Genomic DNA, 21819 nt, shown 5'->3' on the forward strand with positions numbered 1-21819 from the left:
GTCTTAGGGGTTTTCTTTTTAGATTTCTCTCACTGATCCTTGTGTTTCCCTGATTCTGAGGACTTCACTGGCTCAGTCTCTGGGATTGAGTATGAGTGTGAATTCCTATAACCAGCCACTTTTGGGCTCTTCAGCCACTGGCGGATGTCATCTCCACTAGCAGAAATCTGGGAAGTGAGTGACCCAAGGGACCCCTTCCTATCGAGAGAAGCTGAAGAAGTTGTACACTTCTCCGGCTTGGAAGTGGGGACTGATGTCCCCAATGGTTGGGGGCGGTGCAGGGGGGGGGGGGGGGGTTGCTCCTGAAGTAGGTGGTGCTGGAGCAACAGGGAGGGAAATGCCCCCGCCCCCTCCCCCCCCCCCCCCCACCATCAAGGGTACAGGTGTAGTCTTCCAGCTCTGAGAGGTGACTGGGATTGGCGGAATTGATGGTCCCAGAACTGTTGTAGCAGCAGCATAAGATGAAGTTATATGCACAGGATGTAGGTGTTCAAATTTTCTCTCAGCCTAAGTGCAGGTCAGTCGGTCAAGGGTCTTTTACTCCACGATTTTCCTTTCTTTCTGGAGAATCTTACAGTCTGGACAGCAAGGCAAATGGTGCTTTCCGCAGTTGACACAGATGGGAGGCGGGGCACATGGAGTATTGGGATGTGATGGGCATCAGCAATCTCGATATGTGACGCTGCAAGTACAGCAGGAAGACATATGGGCGAACTTCCAGCACCTAAAGCACCGCACTGGCGGAGGGATGTAGCGCTTTACATCACAGCGGTAGACCATCAACTTGACCTTCTCGGGCAACATATCACCCTCGAAGGCTAAGATGAAAGCACCGGTGGCAACCTGATTATCCCTCATACCCCGGTGGACACACTGGACGAAATGTACACCTTGCCGCTCTAAATTGGCGTGCAGCTCATCATTGGACTGCAAAAGAAGGTCCCTGGGCCATATTTCACCTTTTATGGGGCGTGATTGTTACAGAAACGTCCCTCAGCATGTCCCAAGTGAGTAACGTCCATGACTGGGCGGAGAATGCTGTTTTGATCAAGACTGACCCAGATCTCATTTTGGACAAGCCCTCCACCTCCCACAATTTGACCTCTAAATGCTCAACAAAAAGCTGAGCCATCAATGTCATGAAAGATTCCCCATCAGCTCTCTCACATACAAGGTACTGGGGCAAATAAGATCTGCTGCCATCCTTAGCCTGGCGTTCCTCCCATGGTGTGGCCAGGAAGGGGGACGATTTGGGGTTGTACTTTTGTGCATTGAATTGAACTCGTGAATGCGTAGAGACTGCTGGTGTTTCACCATCAGCAAGAGATGATGGACTATGCTTCATCGCGTGTCATCCGCCCTGGCGCCACCCACTCCGACCAGGAGCCCTCCCCACAGGTGCCACCCAGCTGCAGCAAAAGCCACCTGGCAGGGTGGCCATTGCCGGGAGTCCCGATACCCCAGGGGGATGGACATCTACCCCTTGGCACATGTGGGAGTTAACAGCGCAGGCATCAGCAGAGTGATCCCTGTGTGGTCAGGGGCCTACAACCAACAGGGTACATGGCATCCCCACACCACAGACTGGCTAGCGTGCTGGATAACAGGTGCAAAGAAGTCCACTGTCAACATCACTACAGAAAGTGACACTGCAGAGTGCATGGTGGAAAATGCACCCAGGAAGGTGTCCTCTCCCAAGAGATGGAGAATGAGTGGGACTGAAATGCGCCTATGAGAAAGTGGGCTAACGATCTCAATGCAAGATGGACACAATGCACTATGTAAGGTGCCCTTCCCCAATTGGCTCGCTCTTTAGGAAAATTTTGAAGAGTGGAGGTCAAACCGTACAGGAGACCATCACATAATGGCCGAAACGTATGAAACTCCTTTTAGTCGCTCTTACGACAGGCAAGAATACCTCGGGCCAATTTTTACCCTCGGACCAGCAGTGGGAGGCGGCAGTGGACAACTGTTTCCCTGTGAGAAGACCACATGGAAGACTTCCACATATCCATAGTCTCCTTCATGACTCACAGTTTGTTGCAGCCATCTGACAAGGAATGTTTTTCAACATGTCCTCCATGAACATACACAAAGCCTATGTGACCATCAGCCATCAAGTAGTCGGTGTAAACCGTGTCAGAGCCCCCAGAACACATCAAGAATTGAGAGGAAGTGACAGCGAAGAGTGGCGGGATTAACTGAGTACTTAGGGCCATGCAAAAGGTTCAGACAAAGCTGCGGCCAAGGCGTACACCATGTAGGCATATGTGAACATACTGCAAGTGGAGGTGGTAAAGGGAAGGACTCCAGTTACTGTTATGCAATTCCATCTCCCAAAGCAGGAAAACCATGCGGGATAAGACAGAACGCAGGTCAGCATGGGAGATGCCCATCTCCAGTAACATTTTCCGCATCACCTGTTTGGCCAGCCTGTCGGCAAGTTCGTTGCCTGGGATTCCGACGTGTCGTGGGGTCCACACAAAGACCACTGAACGATGGGACTGCTCCAGTGCATAGATGGACTCCTGGATAGACGCTACCAGAGGATGGTGAGGGTAGCACTGGTTGATAGCTTGTAGGCTGCTCAACGAGTCAGTACACAGGAGAAATGGCATGCCAGGGCATGAGTGGATCTTCTCAAGAGCACGAGATATGGCTGCCAGCTCTGCAGTGAAAACACTGCAGCCATCTGACAAGGAATGTTTTTCAACATGTCCTCCATGAACATACACAAAGCCTATGTGACCATCAGCCATCAAGTAGTCGGTGTACACCGTGTCAGAGCCCCCAGAACACATCAAGAATCGAGAGGAAGTGACAGCCAAGAGCGGTGGGATTAACTGAGTACTTAGGGCCATGCAAAAGGTTCAGACAAAGCTGCGGCCAAGGCGTACACCACGGAGGCATATGTGAACAGACTGCAAGTGGAGGTGGTAAAGGGAAGGACTCCAGTTTGGAGAGAAGATACCAGATGTGAACCGCAACCGTTAGCCCCCAACTGGGCTGGCAATGCGGGAGATGGATTGCCACAGGCGGGAAAAGGAGATGGCTATTCGGATCCTCAGAAGAACTACAAATGTGTGCAGTGTAACTGGCGAGCAGTTGGGTACGTCTGATCTGCAATGGAGGGCCCAGCTTCCACCAGTATGCCGGTCACCAGACTCGTACTAAAAGCTCCTGTCGCTAGTCAAACCCTGCAGTGGTGCATAGGGTTGAGTAAATGCAACACTGAGGGCACTGCAAAACCATGAACCACACTCCCATAGTCAATTCGGGATTGGACAAGGGCACTGTAGAGCTGCAGCAGCATAGAGCGATCTGTACCCCAATTGCTGTTGCTCAGGCAATGGAGGGGAATTGAGTTTCTGCCAGCACTTCTGCTTAAGCTGACGAAGATGAGGAAGACAAATCAACGGAGTGTTGAAAACCAGTCCTAAGAATCGAATTGTCACCACTACAGTGAGTGGATTGTTAAGAAGGTAAAGTTCTGGGTCCAGATGAACAACGGAAGTGCACGTCACATGACTTGGAGGCTGAAAACTGGAAGCTGTGGGCTAAAGCCCATGACTGCGACTTGTGGACGGCTCCCTGTAGGTGCCGCTTAGCAACACCAGTACTGGAGCAGCAGGATGAAATGCAGAAATCATATGCATACAGAGATGGTGAGACTGAAGGCCCTACAGCTGCTGCTAGACCATTAATGGCCACTAAAACTAGACACACACTCAATACTTAGCCCTGATGGATGCCATTCTCCTGGAGATGGGGGAAACTATGGGAGGCACGAACGTGCACATGGAAAGTACAAAGCGAAAGGAAGTTTTGGTTAAAAATTGGGAGTGGGCCCCAGAGACCCCACTCATACAATGTGGCAAGGATATGGTGTCACCAGGTCATGTTTTATGCTTTACGTAAGTCAAAAAGACAGCAACTAGGTGTTGGAAAAAGCCTGTTTGGATGGCAGACTCAAGGGACACCAGATTATCAGTGGTAGAGTGACCCTGGTGGAAGCCACCTTGACATGGGGCCAGGAAACTACTTGACTCTGGAACCCAACTCAACCGCCGACACACCGTGCTTTCCAGCAGCTTACAAAGAATGTCACTGAGGCTAATGGGCCGATAGCTATCCATGTCAAGCAGATTCTTATCGGGTTTGAGCACTGGAATTACAGTGCTCTCATGCCATTGTGATGGAAAGATGTCATCGCACCAGATCCGGTTGAAGACGACAAGGAGATGCCGCTTGTAGTGAGGCGAGAGGTGTTACACAGCTGACTGTGGATCCGATCCGACCCAGGAGCTGTGTCGGGGCAACATACAAGGGTGCTGAGGAGCCCCCACTCTGTACATGGGGCGTTATAGGATTCACTGTGGCGTGTAGTGAACAAGAGGTCTTTCCCTTCTAGCCGCCGTTTGAGAGTGCAAAAAGCTGGGGGGTAATTCTACGATGCAGAGGCTCAACCATAACGCTCAGCAAAGTGCTCCGCAATCACATTTGTGTCGGTAGGTAACACACCTTTTATGCTAACACCAGGAACACCTGTTGGGGTCTGGTAACCAAAAAATGGAGCTGTTTAAAGGCTACAAGGTGCTCCATGGAAGGGTGCTGCTTATGCCACTGTAGAGTTCGCCAATGCTCCTTAATTACTTCAACGACTTCCGGCTACCACTAAGGACTGCCTTATGCATGGGGCACCCCAAAGAGGGAGGGATCGTGTTGTCTGCCACAGAAATGATTGTTGTAGTCACGTGCTCAACCATCACATCGATGTTACCGTGTGGGGGAGATTCAATGGTGGCAGCAGAGTTGAAAGTTTCTCAGTCCACCTTGTTTAAAGCCCATATGGGCAGGCATCCATTGGCGTGACGCTGAGGCAGTGACAGGAAGATGCGAAGTGGTCACTACCACATAAGGCATCCTGTGCTCTCCAGTGGATAGATGGGAGAAGTCCTGGGCTGTAAATTGATAAATCATTGGCTGAGTAACTACTGTGAGCCACACTGAAATGTGTGGTGGCCCCAGTATTTAAGAGGTAAAGGTTGAACAGAGACAGTAAAGTTTACACATCTCTGCCTCGGTCAGCAAGCACAGTGCCACCCCACAAGGGGTTATGGGCATTAAAATCTCCTAAAAGTAGGATAGGTTTAGAGAGTTGATCAATCAGTGCAGTTAATAAATTCAGAGGTACTGCACCATCTGGAGGAAGATATACATTGCAGACAATTATTTCCTGCATCGTCCTTATTCTGACAGCCACAGCATCAAGAGGGGGTTTGAAGGGGCACAGTTTCACTACAGACTGACTTTAGGACATAAAGGCTAACTCCACCTGACACTATTATAGTCACTACGGTTTCTTCTGTCCCTTACAGCTGCGGAGGGCAGGGGTCCGCATTGCCGGGAACCAGGCTCCCTGGAGGGCAATGCGGAAAGCAGGTGTAAAGCTTAACAGTTGCCATAGCTCAGGCAGCCGGTGGAAAAAGCCGTCACAATTCCACTGGAGGATGACGTCATCGTGAGACTGGGAAGGCATGAAACATTCAATGAGGTAGTTTATGCCTCAGGGTCACCTGCAGCCACCGACTTTTTGCTGAGCAGTCTGTTTCATTGCGTCTGGTGAGATCTAGGTCCTCAGCAGACGCCAGAATCTCCACCTTATCCGCAAATGCAGAGCTTATAGGTAGCGATGGTGTGGGTGCCACTGCAATTCCCTTGGTCTTGGGTACCTTCATTTTGGATTTCTCTCACTGCTCCTTATGTTTCCCTGGCCGGGAGGACTTCACTGATTAAGTCTCCAGGAATGAGGATGAGCGTGAAGCCCTACGACCAGCTGCTTTTGGGCTCTTCAGCCACTGGTGAGTGTCATTTTCCCACTAGCAGAAACTTGGGAAGGGAGTGACCCAAGGGACCCCTTCCTAGTAAGAAGAGCTGAAGAAGTGCGGACTGACATCCCCCCTGGTTGCGGTGGTGTTTCTCCTGAAGTAGGTGGTGCAGGAGCAACAGGGAGGGAAATGCCCCCACCATCAAGGAGGCAGGTGTAGTCGTCTGATTCTGAGAGGTGACAAGAGTGCAAGGAACTGATGGGGCGACAACTGTTTTCATAGCGGTGGTGTAAGAGGATGTGGGCACTCAAATTTCCTCTTAGCCTCAGTGTAGCTCAGTTGGTCCAGGGTCTTATATTCCATGATTTTCTCCTCTTTCTGTAAAATCCTGCAGTCTGGCAAGTAAGGTGAATGATGCTCTTTGCAGTTGACACAGATGGGAGGTGGGGCACATGGAGTATTGGGATGTGATGGACATCCACAATCTTGACATGTGATGCTGGAAGTACAGCGGGGAAGACATATGGCCGAACTTCCAACACTTAAAGCACTGCATCAGGGGAGGGATATATGGCTTGACGTCACAGTGTCAGACCATAACCTTGACCTTCTCGGGCAATGTGTCACTCTCTAAGGCCAAGATGAAGGCACCGGTGGCAACCTCATTATCCCTCAGACCCAGATGGACGCGCATGACGAAATGAACACCTCACTGCTCTAAATTGGTGCACAGCTCATCATCAGACTGCAAAAGAAGGTCCCTATGGAATATACTAACCTGGACCATATTTCAGCTCTTATGGGGCATGATGGTAACAGAAACATTCCCCATCTTGGCACAAGGAAGTAATGTGCATTACTGGGCAGAGGATGCTGTTTCTACCAAGACTGATGCAGAGTGCATTTTGGACAAGCTCTCCACCTCCTCAAACTTGTCCTCCAAACGCTCCACAAAAAACTGAGGCTTCATGGACATGAAAGATTTTTCATCAACTCTCATACATACGAGGTACTGGGGCGAATAAGCTTCACTGCCATCCTTAGCCTGGCGTTCCTCCCATGGTGTGGCCAGGGAGGGGAACAATTTGGTGTCATACTTCTTAGCACTGAAGTTAGACTTTGCCCACTTGGAGAGTGCTGGCGGCAGATCACCAGCAAGAGATGACGTACTATGCTTCATGGCATGTCATCCGCCACTGATCCAACCTACTCTGACCAGGGACCCTCCCCACGGGCACCACCCAGTCTCAGCAAGGGCCACCTGGCAGGATGGCCATTGCAGGGAGATGGGCATCTACTCCATGGCATATGTGGGGAGTGAACAGCACAGGCTTCAGCAGAGTGATCCCTGTGTTGTCAGGGGGCTACAACCTACAGGGTACATGGCGGCCCCACCACAAGGGATTGGCTACCATGCTGGATATGAGGTACTAAGAAATCCATGGTCATCATTGGAGCAAAAAGTGACACTGCACAGTGCATGGTGGAAAACACACCCAGGAAGGTGTCACCCAGGAAGGTGTCCTCACCCAAGAGATGGAGAATGAGTGGGACTGAAATGTGACAACGAGAAAGTGGGCTAAAGATCTCAATGCACAATGGACATGATGCACCATGTAAGGCACCCTTCCCCCGTTGGTTCGTTGTTCGGGAAAATTTAGAAAGATGGAGGTCAAATCCGACAGGGGACCATCACATAAAGGCCAAAGCCTGTGAGACTCCTTTTAGTCGCCTCTTACAACAGGCAGGAATACCTCAGGCCTGTTCTAACCCCCAAACCTGCAGGAGGCCATGATGAAGAGACAGAAGAACCCAGAGAGGAGACATAGCATTCCCATCACACCAGTTTGCTCTGTTTGATGAAGTAACTGGCTTTGGCACAAGGTCATAAGACCGGCAGAGGATGGGTGTCACTTACGTGTCGCAAAACATGATGACAACCACAGGTAGCAGTCGCTCCACCACAGAACTGACCAATGGCAAATGGGGGCCAACAAGCAGAGAATGGAAATGCCGGCAGCATGGATCATCTTACTGCACAGATCGCAGATGACTTCACCAATGCAACCTGACAAAGACGATGGAAACATGAGCTACGAGGTATATAGAGGCCAATCAGCATGATAGAAAGCCCAGGGGGGTAACCGAGTCATTGGGAGGCAGGAAGGGAGGAAGAGAATCAACAGAAACTGGTCACTGTCACAGGGGTCATCCTCTGGTAACCAGTGTAAGGAAGGAAGAAGGGATGGGGAAGAGAGCGGAAGATCAGTGGCAGAGAAAGTGCTACTTGCAGCACTAAAATGGGAAGGGGAACCATCATTAAGAAGGCATAGGTTGTGGCCTGCAAGAAACTTGTCAGTGAGGGGCCCCCATCTAGATGACTAAGCACAGCTCCGCACAGGGTGATGGAAATTAAAATCCCCAACGAGGAGGAAGGGAGGGGGGGAGTTGCTGAAGGAGGGAACCCTACCACCAGTGGCACCAAACAAGGGTGGGTGTCCACAGCCTCCACACAGCAGGAAAACATGACCAAAACACAAGCACTGGCAGCATCATGGGTAGCGGGGCATACAGCTTTATGTCACATTGATAGCACAAAATGTTGATCAGTTCTGGGATGGTATCTCCCAAGAAGGCCAGAATAAAGGCGCCAGTGTCAGCACAGTTGTCTTTACTATCCTTCTGCACATGTTGAGCAAAATGAACGGTGCATCGCTCCCGCCCACTTCAGCCCAAAGTTCCTGATCAGTTTGAAGGATGAGATCCCTATGAAAAATCACTTCCTGGGCCATATTCAAAGACTGGTGAGACTCTGGGACATTGCCAAGATGATCTCAAGCACAGAGAGCAGCAGACTGGATGCATCTTACTGAGAGACTTCAGTTCACCAAACTTGTCCTCAATATTCTTCACAAAAAACAATGGCTTTGTGGCAGTGAATGTGTGCCCATCCATCCTAGTACAGACCAGGTACCGGGGAAAATGTTTCATCCCAAATGCAAGCCCAGCCCTCCTCCCACAGGGTAGCCAGAGAAGGGAAGATTGCAGAGTCATAAGAAGCAGAATTCAATGATCCGTTACCAATAGAAGAGATGGCAGTTTGAGAATGGACAGATTTTTGCAGCTTGATATGCTTCATGTGCCAAGCATCTAGCCCGATAACAACCCACTCTGCTCAGAGCCTCTCCTCATGGGCGCCACCCACCACAGCAAAGGCCATCTGGCATGGTGGCCATTGCCAGTAATTATGATGCTCCTGGATGACAAGCAACCACTCCTTGGCACATATGGGAAGGCAACAGCTCGGGCATCAGTAGTGTGAGCCCTGTGTTGTCAGTAGGATCAGCCAGATGATAACATAACAGCCCCACCATACAGACTAGCTGCACGTGCTGGTGACCTAGCAGGGCGAAGGGTAGTTAGGTAGGGAAGGATGGGGGGAAGGGGGGGGGGGGGGAGCGACAAATCCACACTGTAGATGCTACGGAGGAAGTTCTTTCCCAATGACTCACACTAAGGACATAAGATTTAGAAGTGGAGGTCAAACACCTAGGGGGTACCCAAAAACACCAAAAATGATGAAAGAGAAAAGGCAAGAGAAACGAAACCACAAGAAATATGGAAAACCACATGGGTCGCCAGGTCGACATAACTAAGAGCACTGAAGGAGGGGAAGTAGGGGGGCAGCAGGAAAGGAGCGAGGATGGGGAGGGAGGGGTGCAGAGAAGAAGAGGCTGCAACAGCTTGGGGTCCCATGCTCGAACTCACGAAAGAACCGTGGGCTCCCTGGGGAGGGAAGGGTGGGGGTTGAATAGCAACAAAAACCTGGTTTCAGATTGGAATATTTTATCATAAGTTAGTTGTCAATGGTGATAGCACATTTATTGCAGTAAAGAACTCAGTAATATCTAGACAGATCATTATTGATTCCGAATGTGAATTAATCTGGGTGAAGTTAAGCATCATAAGTCAGCCAAAAGTGGCCATTGGATGCTTGCATAGAGTGCTGTAGTTGTAAAGCATTTCAGAGAGAACTTGCAGAATATCATTAATAATTTCCTCGATCATGCTGTAGTAATGGGGGGTGACTTCAACTTGCCAGGTATACAGTGAGAGAGTCATGCTATCAAAACTAGTGTCATTGACTAGGATTTGTGTGACATTATTTGAATATCATGTTCAAAAAGTACTTTGAGCAGATGGGTAGAGAACCATTTTGTGAGTCTTAGGCCTCCTAGCAACAGACAGACTTGAACCTACCAAATCACTTAAGACAGAGTAAGGTATCAGTGTCCATAAGGCTGTGATGGCAACTATGAGCACAGGTTTTACAAGGAATGTTAAGAAAGGTAGGAAGATATTTTTGCTTAGCAAGAGTGACAGGATAAAAACTGCAGAGTATCTGAGTAGGCAGCAACAAATATTCAGTGATGAAGACAAAGATGTGAGGCACAAATGGAAAAAATTCAAAAGCACTGTTTAATATCCCTTAGACAAGTATGTTCTGAGCATGTTTTTAAGGGATTGGGAAGATCCATAATTGTTAATAGCCATGTTAGAAAACTGATACATAAACAAAGAGAGCTTCATCACTCTTTCAAGATAAGTCAAAACCTCATTGACAGACAAAAACTGAATGAAGCTAAAATGAGTATGAGGTCAGCAACGAGAGAAGCGGTCAATGGCTCTGCAAGTAAAATTTTGGCAACCGATCCGAGTAAAAACCGTAAGAGGCTTTGATCTTATGTAAAAATCAATAAGTAATTCAAAATCCTCTATTCATTCACTCCGTGACCATACTGGCACTAAAACGGAAGATAACAGAGAGAAGCCTGAAATGCTGAATTTGGTCTTCTAAAATGCTTTCACCATGGAAGACTGTAACAGGGTCCCTCTTGTCAATCACCAAATGGACATCGATATGGCAGATATTGAGATAACCAACTGTGGATTAGAAAAGCAATTACAGTCACTTAGAAGAGGAAAGGCATCAGGAGCAGATGAAATCAAATGGGCGAGGGCCTCCCATCACCTAGATCTGTCGCCTGGTGCAAGTCTTTTTAGTTGGTGCCACTTCAGTGACTTGCTTGTCGCTGAGGATGACATGATGATGAAGATAACAGAACACCCAGTACCTGAGTGGAGCAAATCTCTGACCCAGCTGGGAATCAAACCCAGGCCCCTCGCATGGCATTCTACCATGCTGACCACTGAGCTATGAAGGCGGACATCAGGAGCAGATGAGATACCTATAAGATTCTGCAAAGATCATGCAAAAGAATTTGCTCCCCTTCTAGCAGCAGTTTATCGTAGATCGCCGGTGTAACGAAGGGTACCTATCGATCAGATAAAGGTACAGGTCAGCTCCATTTTCAAGAAGGGCCTTAGGACAGATGCATGTAATTATAGGCCTATATTGTTGACAATCTGTTTTAGAATTACAAACATGTTTTATGCTCAATAATTATGACACTTCTGGAAAATAAAAATCTCCTCCATAAAAAATCAATATGGATTCTGTAAACAGAGATCTTGCAAAACTCAGTTCACTCTGTTTCTCCATGAGATCCATAGTCTATTGACAATGGCACTCAGGTTGACAATGTGTTCCTTGACTTCAGAAAGGCATTAACACCATCCCACACTGCTGGTTGGTGAAAAAAATATGGGCTTAACAAATGTTGGACCAGATTTACGAATGGATTCAAGAATTCCTTGCAGACAGAACTCAACGTGTTGCCCTAAGGATGTGTAATAGGACCATTACTGTTTACAGTGTATATAAATGACCTAGTGGAACAGGTCAGAAGCTCTTTAAGACTGCTCACAGATGATAGGACTGTCTACAGGAAAGTAGCAATGCCAGATGACATTATCGAATTGCAGAATGACGTGCAAGGTATTGATGAATAGAGCAGGCTCTGGCAGTTGACACTGAATGTGAATAAATGTTATTTATTGCACATACATAGGAGAAGAAATCCTTCCACATACATCTCGTGAAATGACCATAAAGAGAAAACTGGAGAAATTAGAGATAATACAGAGGCTTAACGGCAAGCACTCTTCCCTCACACCATTTGCGAGTGGAACAGGTGAAGGGGGATCAGTTGGTGTGCGACAGAGGGTACTTCTGGGGCTTGCAAAGTATGATGTAGACCTAGATCCTGGTGCCCTTTGAATTACACGTGAACATTGCTAGCTGTGTGACATGTTGCGCTGTCCTGCAGGTACATGCCATTGTGCCACGAAAGAGCAAACTGCAGGTAGGGGTGGACACAGTGCCTGAGGATGGATGCATAACTGTGTTGATCCAATGTCCTTTTCAGAATGATGAAATCACACAATGAATGCCCTCCGTCTTCCCGGATCCTTCCAAAGATTGTTGCAGCGTGTTTGCTTTCAGACTTTTCATGCCATAAACGCCAACAGCCATCTGTCCAATGGTGCATAAAACATGGTTCATATGAAGTGGCCACCTGTCGCCACTCAGTGGACATCCAGTTGTGATACTGGCATGCAAATTCCACCTGCATCGCCAACGAACAGCAGTCAGTATTGGTGCCTGAACCAGGTGCTTGCTGTGGAGGCCCATATGCACCAACACTTGCTGAATGGTCATTGAGGAGACACTATTCCTAGCCCCTTGGTTCATCTGTGCAGTTAGTTGCTCATCAGTTGCACATTTTGCTGTCCACAGTATGCATTAAACATGCCGGTACAAAGGCAGTTCATAAAATTAGACATTTTGGATACTCTTCCACCTTAGGCCCAAAAGCCAATGATCATGTCCCTTTAGCTGTCGGGTCAATCACATTACACATTATGACAAAGAATGCACTGTTTTCCATATCCCCCTGATAACCTTTATATGTACTCCACTGCTAGTGCTGCCATTTGCCATCTATGAGTCGTCATTGTCTGTTGACATCCAACATAGATGGTGATAGTGTTAATGTGACAGGACCATGTATCATGTGTTACTACTGGTGCTTTTGAAGTCCCACAAAGTTTAGTCCTTTGCACAGCATATGCAGTGCTTTGTCATTTACATACTTCTCTGTTGGGCTGACTGTTTCTTGCCTTAGCTTCTTTCGCAGACTGTCTAAATATAACTTCACTTGGGCAGCAGTCTTGTAGTGCCAGGTTTCTGTTTGTACATTCCCTCCAATCCATTCACATGAATTTTACAAGGGATATGGCTAACATTTGGAGATGGAGAAAAAGTATCCATTCTTTCTCCCCAATCCTTTCTTTGGTTAGTGCCAGCCTGGCACATTTTATCCTGTTGGCTGTTAGAGTGTTGACATAATGCTACATTTTTACGTACACTGGTATACCTGTTTGTCCCAAAACCTCATGAAAGAAGATCAGTGCACACAGTAGTCCATTCTTCTTCTGGTGTAGCTTATCAAAACTGAGTGTTCTATGAAACATATCACTCCCATACCATTTGGTTCAAGTAAAAAGAGCAAGCATCACAATCTGTATTTAACATCTGAGATAATGTAAGTTATCAAAATACAGTATACGTAAACTGATAGTTTGGCTGCAAAACCAAACACTTGTAAAACACTCAAAGAAGATTTGTGATTGGACAAAAAGGCAATTGCAACCAACTGAGTGGGGACAATATTTATGACTACTAATTGTAAAATAGGAATCTTACCTTTCCATTTCCAAATGTCTTTGTAGGTGTGTTCACTGAAATAAATATTAGGTCTGCTTCTTTGATAGCAGTTTCAATGTCAGTGGAGAAAAACAGATTGCGTCCTCTGCATTCCTTTACAACATCATCTAGACCAGGCTGTAAAATAATAAAAGAAATGGAATACCTTTAACATCCATATGTACAACTCACAAACAAGATTGAGAACATTTTTTTGTTACATAACAGTTCCTCCTCCATTTAATTCTTCAAACTAATTTTTTCTGCTAGATTCGAAACAGAAAAAGTTATTTTGAAGAATGCACTCCAGTAATATGCTACATCTGCTGCAAAGATTTTAATGTGACACAATTAGTCTATGCATTACGTTGCATTAGTATAATGTTAAGTAATGCCCTGGACCATCGAGAAACAGACAGAGACAGGAGGGGGAGGCACTAATGATACTAAGTAGAATAAAAAGGGAAAAAATATGGCAGTTTTCGTCATTTATTTCTGAAAGCATTTGAACAGGAAGTAATATAAACTTTGCAAACAACATTAACATTCTTACACTTACCACTAGACTTATAGCTAACTCTCTTATGTAGATAAATGTCTAAACCAATTTGACATTCCAAGTTAGCTAAGCGTGATGCTGGTACAAGAATCATTGTCCACAGTGATTTTGCTTGGAACTGGATGTTTGAGCAGAAGGTCAAGTTTTGGGAAGTTGCAATTGTACAATGGTCTATATATGAGAACATACTATTCCATCTCTCAACCTAAGCTGTTGACCAAGCATTACCAATGACAATACAATGTTATGAGAAGCAAGGTACTTCTCATTTGTAAGTAACAAACATTTTGAAATGTTGCATCTCTATAGTGGTGTTACTAGGCTGATAATTTGAGATGACTCCAAGATATAAAAAAGCCAGTAAAACTTAACAGCTGTGCTTCATCCATAATCTTAGTGTGAGTAACAAATCCGAGGATGTTATGTCTTTGACCCAACTCATCTCTTGGCCACTCAAAGCCTGGCAATTTTTAGAGTTCTGCAGTTTAGCATAGTCTATTAATTAGAAATACAGACATAGCCAAAACAGGATGAAAACACCGAAGATGTATCAACTGGGAACTTCACATTACTCTGTTGCCAATTCAATGGTCCCTTTTCAACTGATAAGATTATTTTGATCCTGGAAAATCCTGTGTGGCATGTGAATAATGGGATAAAGACAACAGATAATTAACTGAAGCTTGTGATACCACTTCACCAATTCAACCTCTACTATACCCCTCAAGCTCAGGACAAATCATTCTGTCCCACAACCAACATACCAAAAAGTAATATAAAGACTAAAAAGTCAGTATTTTGTGCTCTTCCTATTTGCAAATACATATTGTCATAGGAACAATGCTCTGAAATTGAGAGTTATGAAACAAGACATGATAGTTTCAACTTACACAAAAAAGTTAAAGATTTAGCTGGACTTAATAAAAAGAAAAGTACAAGTTTATTGTTAGATAAAAATGACAAAATAATTCCTGATGTTAAAGGTAAACTGGACAGGTGGACAGAATATGTCAAAGAACTATTTGAAGATACAAGAAAAGATCAAAAATTTTATGATAACATGATCGGAGAACGAGGACCAAGCATATCGAAAGAAGAAATATTACATGTTATCAACAAATCAAAGACAGGAAAAGCCCCTGGACCGGATAAGATACCAAATGACATCCTGAAACTCATAGGAATAGACCATATAGATATATTTGTACAATTGTTTAATGATATTTATAATTCGGGAATTATTCCTAGGGATTGGTTGACATCTACCTTTGTTACATTACCCAAAAAGGCTAATGCCAAAACTTGTAATGATCACCGTACAATAAGCTTAATGAGTCACACCTTAAAGATATTTCTAAAAGTTATACACCAACAAATATACAAAAAAGTAGAAGAAGGTATAAGTGAAACACAATTCGGTTTTAGAAGTTCCCTCGGTACAAGAGAAGCATTGTTTGCTTTTAACATATTAGCGCAACGATGTATGGAGGTTAATCAGCCACTATATGTGTGCTTCCTGGATTATAATAAAGCATTTGACAAAGTTCGTCATGATCATCTCATAGAATTGTTAGAAAAGAAAACACTTGATAAGAAAGACATCCGCATTATATATAACCTCTACTACAATCAAACCGCAACCGTGAAGGTAGAAAATGAGTTATCGAATGATATGAGCTAGTGATGAATGCTTGCGTTAGATACGTATGCAATATACGGTTGTATGATCATATCAGTCCTTCATACTCCCAGCTAGGTTGGATACGCCCACATAAGGCACGCGATCTCCACACGATGTGCTTACTTCAACGATTTCTTAGCCACTGGTGCCCCCAATACTTATCTTCTCATATTAAACACCTATCATCATTCCACAACCGCAATACCAGATCGGATACATCTAGCATCTTGGCTGTACCTTTACATAACACAAAATCTTTCTCTGTGTCATTCTCCATCTCAGCCATACGACTATGGAACGCGCTCCCCTGTGATCTGCGTCTTATCCAGAACCACTTAACATTCAAGAGGGAACTCAAGACTTACATATTAGGGACGGTATAGCCACCATTGTCGTGCCCCTCTCATCTTTTTCTTTCTCCTCTCCATCATAGCTTCGAATTTTACCACTCTATTTCTCCTCCTCTAACTTATCTACCTTTTCTATATCTCTTTCACCCCATTCTATCGTCTTATGTCTCTGCTTGATGAGAATAACTCACAAGCTGCAAGAATATAACGAGAAAATTCCCAACTAGCAATAGGACTGACATTCATAAAAGAAAAAATATGTTCACTTTCCTATACATAGTCATTACTATTATTATTATTCTTGATTATTATAATTACTTTTTGATTGTTATAATTATCATTGTAGTACTTTTATAGTCTCTAATTTTTTTCTGTAACATTAATACTGTATAACATGTTATATGTCCTTAATGTTCTGTAGAAACTGAAATTTGTTGAACCTGAGTATGCCTGGTTAGGTGTAAGAGAGGGCCTGAAGGCCCTAATCTTGCCAGGTAAAATAAATGCATAAATAAAAAATAAAATAAATATAGAAATAAAGAGGGGTGTGAGACAAGGTTGCGTTCTCTCACCCTTATTGTTTAATATGTATTCAGAAGACATATTCCAGGCAGCTCTATCAGATGAAATAGCTGGCATTAAAGTGAATGGGCTAAACATTAACAATGTTAGGTTTGCTGATGACACTGCACTACTAGCTGGAAACCTCAAAGATCTACAATTACTTCTTGACAAAGTCGCAGAAAAAAGTGAAGAATTTGGCTTGACTCTTAACGTAAGCAAGACTAAGTTCATGGTGATATCTAAAACACACCAACAAGAAAATCTTACAATCAATAGGGAAAGAGTCGATCAAGTACGTAAATTTAAATATCTCGGAACAATTGTAAATGAGGAGATTGAAAGCTCAGAAGAAATTAAATCGAGAATAGGACAGGCCAGAAGTATCTTTAATAAGATGAAAAATGCATTCTGTTCGAGAGACATTTGTTTAAACACAAAAATGAGGTTGCTAAGATGCTATGTATTCTCAAAATTACTATACGGAATGGAAGCGTGGACATTGAAAAAGAAGGACATGAACAGTTTAGAAGCTTTTGAAATGTGGGCATATAGAAGAATACTTAGAATTAGTTGGGTGTCGAGGATTACTAATCAAGATGTCCTAAGAAGAATGGGAAAGGAAAAAGAATTAATTAAAACTATTAAAGTAAGGAAGCTACAATATTTAGGCCATGTTATTAGGGGAGTAAATTACAAAATATTGCAAATAATACTAGAAGGGAAAATTTGTGGGAAGAGAACGAGGGGTAGAAGACGGACATCCTGGATTGACAATTTAAAAAATTGGTACAACTGCTCAACGTCAGAACTCCTTAGATCAGCCAAATCAAGATCAGAAATTGCCATGATGACAGCCAACCTTCTTAGAGGAGACGGCACATGAAGAAGAATTGTCATTAAATGGCACATCATCATCATGTCATGGTTCAAATGGCTCTGAGCACTATGGGACTTAACTTCTGAGGTCATCAGTCCCCTAGACTTAGAACTACTTAAACCTAACTAACCTAAGGACATCACACACATCCATGCCCAAGGCAGGATTCGAACCTGTGACCGTAGCGGTCGCGCGGTTCCAGACTGGAGCGCCTAGAACCGCTCGGCCACTCCGGCATCATGTCATGGGACTAAGCCAGCATCTGGTATTGGTAGCTTCATTTGATGAAAATACGGAAGCGTCCGATCCCACCCGTCTGCTTTGACCCATGACGTCACAAATATGGCGGAAACAAAAACAAACACACACACTTTCCACAAGAAGCCTAATGACACTAATGGGACAAGCGCGGGAAATGGGGTGTTTTGGGAGGGGGGCAAACTAAATATAAACAAATTTAGACGCCTTGCGTAGCTACAACGTGTAAGTGAAGACAGCCATGCATGAATACCCACCCACCTCCCCAGGGGTCGTAACCCCTGCAACCCATAGAAGATAAAGATGCTTCAGTAGCTGATTAGTGTTTTTCGTCTTTAAAAAAAAAAAAAATCTCGCGGGATAGAACGAACAGATCAGAAAGATAAATATAATAAACTAAAACAGAAATTCGAGGAAACAGATAATTAAAATAAGTAATAAGTGTTTTTAAATTTTAAAAAATCTCACGAGATAGAACGAACAGATCAGAAAAGTAAATAAAATAAGATAAAACAGAACTGGAGACAGCCACACTCAAACCAAACTTTGCACCATCATGACGTCACACACAACACCCTTACGTCACGGGTCAAAGCCGACGCGTGGGATCGGACGCTTCTGTCGACCCCATTTGATCAAAGATAATGACATACCAAAAAGAAATACAATTTAGTGTGGTTTCTCACTATGAAAGTACACATGGGTAGATATACATGCATGCCCCATTCATGGCATGATATCACGCTCTCAACTTTCACGATAAAGTTGAATTGCAGAAAACCAGTGAAGATTTGAATTGTTTCAATGCACAAACAGCAGTACTTGCACAGGAAACAGCTATCATTCTACATATGAATACATCTTCAGAAGCCTCTAGGCTATATTTAATTGAAGTTTCTCATACTAAGAAAATGTATGGAGTGATTTAAATTTAGCCTGAAAAAACATTTTACAGCCAAGATCGCATTAATCTACATTTATTATTGACAACCAGTTTCAACATTTTAAATAGTCATCATCTAATCTTCAAAAATATTTTAGGGATGAAATGCATTTCATTATGTTTATTTACACTTATGTAAAATGTGACAGTTGTTAACTTGCTACACATATGCAATGTCATTCACATCAATGCCTCCACACCTTATTAGACTGGTTCACAGTAGATGCCTACAGTTCAGTTTGTATTTTTTTACAAGCACATGAAATAAATCATGAAACTTACTCACCAGGAAAATTATGACCATCCTAAGCATAACTCTCATCTCATTTACATAGCAATTTGCTGTTCTAACCATTGTAATAACTTTGATCTTCTTCAACCCTTCTGTTCGTACCTTTGTGACTGCTCCACATTAACTGCTGTGTTCAAGTTGGTTGTTGGTTGGTTTGGGGAAGGAGACCAGATAGCGTGGTCATCGGTCTCATCGGATTGGGAAGGAAGTCGGCCGTGCCCTTTCAGAGGAACCATCCCGGCATTTGCCTGGAGTGATTTAGGGAAATCACAGAAAACCTAAATCAGGATGGCCGGATGCGGGATTGAACCGTCGTCCTTCCGAATGCGAGTCCAGTGTCTAACCACTGCGCCACCCCGCTCGGTGCTGTGTTCAATATATCACTTTGCCTGCTCACAAACAAACTGTCACATTCCAACCTAGCCTAGACCTCCGGTGGCACGACATATCAGTATCTCACCAAATCAAAAATTTCGTATTCACCTTTGCTAGCTTTGCCAACCAAATTGTCACTTTCCAACCTAATCTAGACTTTGAGCTACATTACAGATTAGTGTTATCACAACCTATATTTAAAAAGTTAATACATACACACAAAACTAAGATCTCAGTGATCTGTTCTCCTTCCACTTGCATACATATGGAATCACCTGCCACATCATCATCATTATGTTCCCCAACACCCAGTATGACTCCCATTCTGAAACTTGTTTTTTAGCACTCGCCTGCTATTAAGAATTTCAATCTAATCACAGTTACAATAATATGAAACTCAGAGTTGGTCCGTCCTTTCAACAACAGAGAATTATTTCTTGTTGCAGATCAGCTACAATAAAGCACATTGGCACATTGTACATATTTATCTACACTGCTGACAACAGAAAAGTTCACATAAAAATAGTCAATTACAATATTATTTTCAACTAAGCACTACCCTACACATTATTAGAAGTTGGCGTGATGTGACCGTGTGATTAGTGTATTTGTGAGGATTGTCAAATTAACATTAGTTTGGTAGGAAAGAAAAGAAAAATAGTAATAGTTGCTCTGAAGATTACCTAAACAGGAGACAAAAATATCTAGCAAGCAACATACAAGTGGGTTAGCTGTTTTTCATAATCTTTCTAATAAAAAAGTTTATAAGAATTACACTATTCCAAAAACCATTGTAGGCACCTACAGCAGTAGTCGTTACTCTAATTCTTCTGATCAACCAGCCCAATGGAAATTGTAGGACAAGCATGTTTTCAGTCATTGAAAAGTTATCAGAATTGTAAGACATTGACTTGGGACTAGCATTTCTTCAAGAGCACAATCTCAAAAATAGAATTAAATATGCATCCTAAAGTACTAGTTCTTTAACAAATATAGTCATGTGAAATGCAACAGAAATTTTAAGGAAACAAAACAGTGGCACTTTATATTGGAACAAAATCTTTCCCCTCATTTCAGTTTCAGAGAATAACAACTCAGTTAACCAAATGAGTTGGAAAGACTGAAAATCCACACAAAGAAATAATGTCAGTGACAACAGCCCAAACATGAATGATCAAAGTTTCCCTTGTGCATCCTACACTTACTTTTGAAAATCAGTTTCTGATTTACATTCCAACTACAAAACACTGCAACTGAATGTTCAGCTGTTAGTGTGTTTGGGTACTGAAACAGATTTTCAATTACAGGGCATCAATTTTATTGTCTGACAATAATACAAATAAGTTTGTAGTTCCTCTTCTGTGGGATTTTAAGGAGTAGCAATGTTGGGGATCTTGGAGGAAGCAGCCAACTGTTATTTACTGCTTCAAACTATAACAACGATAGCATCATAGTACTTTTGCACCTGAAAAATGGCAATCATACTAATCGGGGATCTTTTTCTGTGTAAACTAATGAGTAACACGAAATTTGGAGCACGTTTACATAGAATGAACGTATCATAATAGAAGAATGGCGATTTATTTTTTTTATAGGGAACCGAACATGGCCTGTAAGGATGCATCTAAGAAATTTTATTACATTTAATTATGGATAATAAACAAAATATGTTTGTGAGAAAATTAGGTTATATAAATATCAGCGCACACATCTCAAATGCTACAGCTTAACAAAAAACATTAAAATTTTGAAGTTACCTCATATATTGGTAATTTCTCTGAATTCCATTGCGCTATTCTCTCCGTGCTTTTGTCAACTACAGTAACTCTGATTTTTGGACATTTCAACGCTATAACACTGCAAGTGGGTCCACCAACGTACCCGGCACCAATGCAACAAATTTTGTTGATAACCATGCTGTTAATAGGTGCGGAAATTAGAATAGTTCTCAATTTACACACAGGCAATTAAGAAATGTCTGACAATTAAACAAAATCCTTTTCTTCTGAGTAATGCTGACGGTAAGACTTCTCGCTCACCTGCCTAATATGTGTACCGTCGCACTAAATTAAATAAATTAACTACCGTTTACTATTGCTTTGCGAGATCGGATGCGAAAAAGCACCCAGCGAATCTCACGTCACACACCCACTTCCACGCACACCGTCTCCGCTCCTTGTTACATGCACACTGATTCTACAGGAGCGAAGCCGTGTGTTTTGAAGAGACGCCAGATGACACTCTCTCTCTTCGCCCCCCACTACACCGACCGAAACAGAAGCGCGCGGTATTTAAAATAACAATCTTCGAGTCGCTTCGGTTTAACTCCAAGTTTAGACGCCAGTTTCCAGCAAAAGCGGTATTACGCGTGTTTGTTTGACGGATTTTCGCACTCGCATACTTGATCTTATATCTAGCTGGAA

The 21819-nt window shown here is 43.7% G+C and overlaps 1 protein-coding gene across 2 annotated transcripts in view; it reads right to left on the reverse strand.

Annotated features, from left to right (window-relative positions):
* Positions 1 to 21599, reverse strand: part of LOC126187540 (UDP-glucose 6-dehydrogenase) — a 104232-nt gene extending 82633 nt beyond the window's left edge. For both annotated transcript variants that reach the window (XM_049928687.1, XM_049928688.1), the window contains exons 1-3: positions 21436 to 21599; positions 21154 to 21313; positions 13498 to 13635 (exon numbers count right to left, since the gene is read on the reverse strand). In XM_049928687.1, the coding sequence (XP_049784644.1) occupies positions 13498 to 13635; positions 21154 to 21312 (297 nt within the window). In that variant the 5' untranslated portion in view covers position 21313; positions 21436 to 21599. The remainder of the gene's footprint in view (positions 1 to 13497; positions 13636 to 21153; positions 21314 to 21435) is intronic.
* Positions 21600 to 21819: the final 220 nt, after the last annotated feature.

The sequence above is a fragment of the Schistocerca cancellata genome, chromosome 5 (genome assembly GCF_023864275.1).
Source record: "Schistocerca cancellata isolate TAMUIC-IGC-003103 chromosome 5, iqSchCanc2.1, whole genome shotgun sequence".
NCBI lineage: Eukaryota > Metazoa > Arthropoda > Insecta > Orthoptera > Acrididae > Schistocerca > Schistocerca cancellata.